Source organism: Poecilia reticulata, linkage group LG1 (genome assembly GCF_000633615.1).
Source record: "Poecilia reticulata strain Guanapo linkage group LG1, Guppy_female_1.0+MT, whole genome shotgun sequence".
In the NCBI taxonomy this organism is placed as follows: Eukaryota; Metazoa; Chordata; class Actinopteri; order Cyprinodontiformes; family Poeciliidae; genus Poecilia; species Poecilia reticulata.
The window spans coordinates 11,422,819-11,430,300 of record NC_024331.1 but is presented as its reverse complement, the minus strand read 5'-3'; the positions used below and the strand labels follow the sequence as shown (position 1 = coordinate 11,430,300).

At 40.3% G+C, this 7,482-nt stretch overlaps 1 protein-coding gene across 3 annotated transcripts in view; it reads left to right on the top strand.

Moving 5' to 3' along the window:
• The window catches only part of LOC103463029 (voltage-dependent T-type calcium channel subunit alpha-1H-like), a 246,303-nt gene that overhangs the window by 221,123 nt on the left and 17,698 nt on the right, over positions 1–7,482 (top strand). For 2 of the 3 annotated variants that reach the window (XM_017304531.1, XM_017304529.1), the window contains exons 31-33: positions 345–466; positions 5,916–6,203; positions 6,290–6,440. In XM_017304531.1, coding sequence (XP_017160020.1) covers positions 345–466; positions 5,916–6,203; positions 6,290–6,440 — 561 coding nt within the window. The remainder of the gene's footprint in view (positions 1–344; positions 467–5,915; positions 6,204–6,289; positions 6,441–7,482) is intronic. The other variant, XM_017304532.1, reaches the window with a different exon arrangement.

The following is a 7,482-nucleotide window of genomic DNA, read 5'->3' as shown; positions in this document are numbered from 1 at the left end:
GTGTGTGTGCGCGCGCGTGCGTGCGTGCGTGCGTGTGTGTGTGTGCGTGCGTGTGTGTGCGTGTGCGTGTGCATGTGTGTGTGCGAGTGTGTGCGTGAATTTGTCTGTGAGTGCACGTGAGTGTGTGCATGCATATAAAGCCGGTGTTGAATCGATAATGAGTGTGCCTCATCTGGCACTGGTGTCATTTCTTTGGATTGCATAACAAGAACACATTTTTGTTGACTTGCAAACTTTAATTATGACAATCAGAGCTCCAATCTACAAAAAACTAATTTTCTTCTCCCTCCTTTCTCCACTTTCCCACATTTATCACCTGTAATGCTTTTTTCATCCTCTTTTAGAGTGTTCAGACGAGAACCCTTGTGAGGGTCTTAGTCGGCACGCCACCTTTGACAACTTTGGCATGGCTTTCCTCACACTCTTCAGGGTTTCCACTGGAGACAACTGGAATGGGATTATGAAGGTTAGATCTGTTTTGTCCCTTTAAGGATTTAGGATAAAACGAAGAGTGCATAATTTGTACCCTTGCACATTTCTGAAAGTGAGGCAGGCGGTGTATTACGCAGAGAGCACATCACTGTTTTTATGACAGAATAGGAGTTGCTGACATTAAAGCATGGATAACTCCTCTGTGACAGACACACACTGGAGATCATGTTCAGTTCTACATCTCCCCCTGTTGGAGAAGGCTTGTAGCATGTCACTGTTCTTTAATATCTGTTTATCTATTGTTCAAATTCATCTCAACTTAGAATATTGTAAAGATTTTATTTATTTTAGTAAAATAATCTAAAATGTAAAACTCCTATGTTGACTGACTCACACCAACAAATTTCAGGCGCTTACATCAGTTAATTCTGATCATCATCTGAAAACAAAAATCCAAAATCTGCTTAAAATATGACAATATGAAAATATGAAAGTTAAAATATGACATAGGTCTCGGTCTCACACAATAATAGGGATGGTTGGAGATTTGAAAGTCAAAGACAAAACCCACTAGGAGAATACACCATAAAAAGGTGGTTGTTACAGAAGTGGGCTTTTTGAAGAGTGCTATGTCAAAATCTATTAATGGAAAGTTGATTGAAAAAAACAATGTGGTAGAAAAAGGTCCAAAATTATAGCTGCAGTCTTGAGACGATTGTGAAGCAGTGCTGTAAGAGTTTAAGAGAGAATTGTGCAACAATAGGTTTGGTTTGGCTGTAGAATTAACTATTAAGTGCCAAACACAGTTATCAACAAACTCTCTTTGTTGTTAACACAGTCCTGCCAAAGAGGATATTAGTTAATATTAAAATTACCAAGGTAACTTCCTAGTGATCAGGAATTAATAGTAAAATGTTCTCTCTTTGCTAATAACTTTGATAATACTTGCCTTGTGGGTTGTGGTGTTACAGAAAAATAAATGGAGTGAATTTACACACTGAGGTTTAGCAATTAGCAACCCCTGCATAATATGTATAGAATACACGAGAAACCCTCTTAAGTCCCACATGTACCTCTAAGTACCATTAATACCACTTTTAATGTGCTTATGATCACTGTAACGTGCCACAAGCACAGCAGAATTGATGTAATCTTAGCATTAGCAGAGCTTTAGAACTATTAACTGAGATAATTGAGACACAATTCAACCTATGCATAAGGGCGTTTTTTTATGCGGGCTAGTGAGAGGAAAGGAAGAAAAACACAAATAAAATTGTGTTTTTCTTCACTTCACACCTTTCTGGAGTAAAGTGACTATTTAATGTACCATTTGATTGGACTGGTGAATGCAAGCAGCACACTGAGCTGGAGATACAGACAACACTGAGATACAGTCTTGTCTCAGATTAGTAGACGAGAAGTCTCTCTGTTGATGTAATTATAGGCACAATTTCTTCTTATAGAATCTATTATTTTTTCAGATTTTTTTTTACAGGAGACGAGACAAACCAGGTTCAGAGTTTTGGCTGGCTATGCAAGCAACAGACTGTAATTAACTTTGAATCCAAGGTTTCTTCGAAGATGCTGTCCTTTACTCAGCCAGTGAGGTCAAGAGTCATAGGCATGTCCTCTGCTGGCCAGAGGTTGCTGCAAGGAAAGAGGAAGAAATATAGCTCTGTTCATGTTTTATATCTCTATAACAAATAGGGATTCCTGTTGTCACTCATCCTACCTTGGAGTTGTCATAAAAGTGGGTTAATGATGTGCATTCTGGGATTTTGAGTTTTTAGCAGTCTCTTTGGTTCTCTGTAGCCCTTTTTGCACTGGAGAGTCTGGCCTGGTCCAACCCAGCTCCGTTCGACCCAGTCCCATTGGTCGTATAGCCCTGGTCGTTTTGAATTGAGCCACTTAAATCGAATTCTTGCTGAAGCTACCGAGGCGATCTCCCCAGCGACCGCAGAACAGTTTCTTTCTTGGGTCTCCCGTCCAGCTCCTACTATATGCACTTGTCAGCAAGTAAGCTGAGGGAAACATTTACCACAGCTTTACATTAAACCAAAAAAAAAAATCTCATTGGAGTGTGGTCTCTGAGCTGGACTCGTGGCCAGCTGAAATACCGCTGCAGCTTGCGAGATTTTGATGTCAGATGCGAAAATCCCGTCGTTTACAGCCTTACCGACTTCAATTGTAGAAATGTTATTTCAGTGATTCTTGATAATAAAGACAAAACAGATCCTACGAATAAAGCAAAAAATTTTAATAAAATATACACAAAATATAATTTTTTCAAATATCTGACTAAACTAACCTGGGTCATGTGAGCACAACAATGTATATTTTCCTGGTGTTTGCTGAATATTTTTTTATTTTAAACATTGTAGTCAGTGGATGATGCCTGTAAAAGCCCTTGTCCAGGAGCAGAACTCAATACATTATAATAGTTTAAAACAATTAAAGAAATACTAAAATTATATATTATCACAATTAAGTATAAGTAGTCATATAAATAATTATAAAAGTATCAATAAATTGAATTAAAAATCATTTTTATATATTTTCCAACTCCATTGAAATTTGTCCCTAGTTTTGTCAACACCGTCAGAAATGATAAGAATGTAAAAAAAATCAGGCATTATTGGGGGCACCAGAACTTCTGAGGACCCCATGACCACTTCCTTCCTTTTCCTCTGCTAAGAGGGCGAGTTAGCTCTGGTTAGCTTATGTTATTCTTTAGTTTTTCCTTCTTTTTGTTCCTAAGTTGCTCGTCACAACCATGATGTGTCAACACCATAACTGACAATTTAAAAAACTTTGATGAAATTTTGTGAAATAAAAGCTTAATTTTAGTATAATGTAAAGATTAAGGAAACGGGGATCTTGTTCACGAATGAGGGAAGAAGGGAACGGGAGATCGACAGGCGGATTGGGGCAGCGTCTGCCGTGAAGCGGGCGCTGTACCGGTCCGTCGTGGTGAAGAGAGAGCTGAGCCAAAAAGCGAAGCTCTCGATTTACCGGTCGATCTACGTTCCCACCCTCATCTATGGTCATGAGCTTTGGGTCATGACCGAAAGAACGAGATCACGGGTACAAGCGGCCGAAATGGGTTTCCTCCGCAGGGTGGCTGGGCTCTCCCTTAGAGATAGGGTGAGAAGCTCGGTCATCAGGGAGGGACACAGAGTAGAGCCACTGCTCCTCCACGCTGAGAGGAGCCAGTTGAGGCTCGGGCATCTGGTCAGGATGCCTCCTGGACGCCTCCCTGGTGAGGTGTTCCGGGCACGTCCCACCGGGAGGAGGCCTCGGGGAAGACCCAGGACACGCTGGAGGGACTATGTCTCTCGGCTGGCCTGGGAACGCCTTGGGATTCCCCCGGAGGAGCTGGAAGAAGTGGCTGGGGAGAGGGAAGTCTGGGCCTCCCTTCTGAAGCTGCTGCCCCCGCGACCCGAACCCGGATAAGCGGAAGAAAATGGATGGAAATGGATGGATGGATGGATGGATGGATGTAAAGATTTCATGGACCTGATGAACTAGAACATGTCCTCCTTCAGAATAACATCATATACATTTAGGTAGTTTTGTATTTTGTCAACTCCGTCAGATGTCAACTCCATCAGAGATTTTGTGACTCTTTCAGTAAAATTGTTGACAAATCTCACTTAAATGTGCAATTAATTCATTTTAATCTATTTTACAAAAATTGCATTACTTCACATGTATCAAGTTTTTCTTTTTACTCACTAGTTTGTCACCTACATCTGTGTCAACTACATCAGATGGGCTTTTTGTTGTTTCTTGTTTTAAATTTAAAAAAAATTTGTTTCTTGAGAAGCATTTGTCTATAAAACTTAGTAAAACATCACTAATAGGGTCATTAAAAAATTATCTATTTTCGTCAGATGGTGATGACAAAGTTCTGGGTCAGGTCAATTAAAAATGTAATTTTTAAAAAAATTTTGCAACTGGGAGCCTGTACCTTAGCATCTTTACATTTCCAAAACAGTATTTGTCATATTTGCATACATAAGGTTGAGAAATAATTTTTTAAAAAATGGGGAAAATTAAAACCCATTTTGTCCCTATTCTCAAGTATCACTGATTTACATTTAGCATTAAAATATTTGGCGGAAGAGCCGATTGTAATCCCAGTCAGTGTAACAGAGCAGAGATTCATCATTCAGATCAACATCAAAACCCTGAGATTATGTTCAACTGATGCAGACCAGGAATTTGAGATATTCATTCTCGATACCGCAGATAAATGGCTCATAATTTAGGTGCAAACATAAAATTTTATAATTTATATCTAGACTATAGTGGGACCACAGTGAGTGTATTTTTTTTAACTGCGGAAAAAGTTGCATTTTTATCTGTTTGATGTGGTGGCATGATGTGGATTGTTCGTTCAGCTTGTTTAAAATTATTTTTAACCAAAAGAAAATAAAAATACAATTGAATATTCTGTCACTATTATCATTTAAAAACTTACGGGTAAGAATAGATTATGACGGCAATATTTTGACACCACATGTTAAAATAACAGACGTTCATCTAACCCGGAAATCTGGAAGACGATTCGTCTTTGTCCCGCCCCCGCAACCCATGCACCAATCAACGGCTAACTCCCAACCAGCCGGGTCTGGAACCGCAGCTCTTATGATCAGTAGGGGGGCCATGACAGAAAGTAATTGAGAAACACTGCTCTAGGTGTGTTGAAGCAAGCTGCATAAAATCAAGCTCCTCTGCCTTCTTTCTATCTAGAAACAACCTATCAGAGCCAGGAAGAGGGTCATACTGCTGTCAATCATCCCTCTGTGTGGTGCTGCCTATCCTCTTGTCCATTCCTTTCTCTCCGCTACACTGCAGCTAGCACAGCCTACCATGGACAATCAGGCTAGTTATCCGCACCAGTGATGACAGATAAACAGTTTTCCCGCAACAATAAGTTGTTTCTCCACGAGTAGCACATTGAGCAGCAAGTACATAAGTATGACTGACAGCGCTGAGATCCTCCTCCTTGCTCTGATTGATTTCTGGTCAGGGCATCTCAGGAGCAGTCATTTCTTCATAATCTTTTCACAGATTATGTGTTTCATAACATAATGTCACAGCATGGTGACAGTTTTATCAATTATGTAAAAAGAAAAAAAAAGTTACGCATTGCACTTTTAAAGCAACCTGGGCTTCATTAACACCTCGGTGACCTCCTTTATGCCACGCTGAGTTGATTCAGTAAGACAGTTCAAAACAAATATTACATGCAAATATTTGGGCATACTTTTCATTAGGTTAACATTGCTGTATTAAAAATAAATATTTTTTCGGTTTTGTGTATTATTTGTTCAAATATATCAACATGTTTAATTAATTTATATAACATGAGCTTACTATTTTGAATTACTAAAATGAATGTCTCGATCTATTTTTTTATTGAGATGGACCTCCGTTTGTTTCATTATCTTCTCCTACTTTCTCGCCTCCTTGTTCAGGACACACTGCGAGAGTGTCGCCCAAACGATCGCCACTGCCTCAACTATCTGCCCTTGATCTCCCCTGTCTACTTTGTTACCTTTGTCCTCACGGCCCAGTTCGTTTTGGTCAACGTGGTGGTCGCTGTTCTGATGAAGCACCTGGAAGAAAGCAACAAGGAGGCTCAGATGGAGGAGATGGAGGAGAGGAGAGAGATGGAGGAGAGGAAAGAGAAGGAGAGGGAGGAGGTGGCCCAGCGCCTCAGCTGCACATTGGAGGTGGAGATGAACATGGACACACCTGTCCAGGTAACATCCATGTTCCCTGGAAGTAGTTGGTGAAAGACATTGGAGGTGGTAGTTACAGTGACAGAGGCATTGATCTCATCGGCCAGGTACAAATGGAAGACAAGGAGTGTTCCCATGGAAACCTGAGGCGAATGGGACGAATGCTGTCTCTCCCCAACGACACTTGCGTCCCGCCTCTCAGATTGTCCTCTTACACTCCCATTGGCCATGAGTCCGTTTTCAGCTACAGCTACTCAGGTAACTAGTTTTTTTTTATGGCAGCCTTAATTGTGAAAGAACATTTAGAGGCCTCCAGCCACTACAAGGACTGCTTCCAAGATTATTGCTTTTGTAAACAGCTTAGATGTAATGTTGTGTAATAGGAAAGACCATCATTGCTGCTGTAAAAAGGTATTTAAGAGATGTTTAAGATTCATGACACAATATTCATATTTATTCTATCTAAATTAATATTTTATTAAATACATTTCAGAAACCTGGGGTGATTTTGTGTTTTGATTATTTAATAATAACAATATTAATAATAATCTTTATTGTCATTATAAAACCATGCAATGGTTTAAATAGATTATAACAAAATTAATGAAAATACTGCTACAGGGTATTAAATGCCCTTATGGCTACCAGGTATAAACTGTTATTCAGTCCGTTTGTTGTTGCTTTAATGCTCCTGTATCTGCAGCCAGATGGCAGCAGCTGGAACAAATTGTGACTGGGGTGTGAGGAGTCTTTTAAAATATTCTTGGCTTTCCTGAGGCAGATGGACCTGTGGAAATGTTCAAGAGAAGGTAGAGAGCAGCCCATGGTCTTCTCAGCAGATTTTATGATTCTCTGGAGAGTCTTCCTCTGTGCTGCTGTGCAGCTGGGGAACCACACACAGAGACGATAGCAGATGATGCTTTCAATAGAGCATCGCTAGAAGGACACCAGCAGTTTTTGAGAAATATTGTTCCTCATGAGGACTCTCAGGAAATAGAGTCTCTGCTAGGCCTTCTTTGCCAGTTCAGCTGTGTTTACATCCCAGGCCAGGTTATCCATTATGTGAACTCCCAGGAAACTAACGTTTGACACCCTCTCCACAGACTCTCCGCAGATGCTTAGTGGTTCAATGTCTCTTTTAATTCTCCTAAAATCCACTATGATCTCTGTGATATCTTCACTTCCAGGAAGTAGAGTCACTCTCAGCAGTTGTCTTTAACTTCTTTATTCAGTCTTGAACACAACCTACACACTACAGGTGCTAGCTCAATCTGCCTTAGCCTTTCTTGCTTGACTCTGC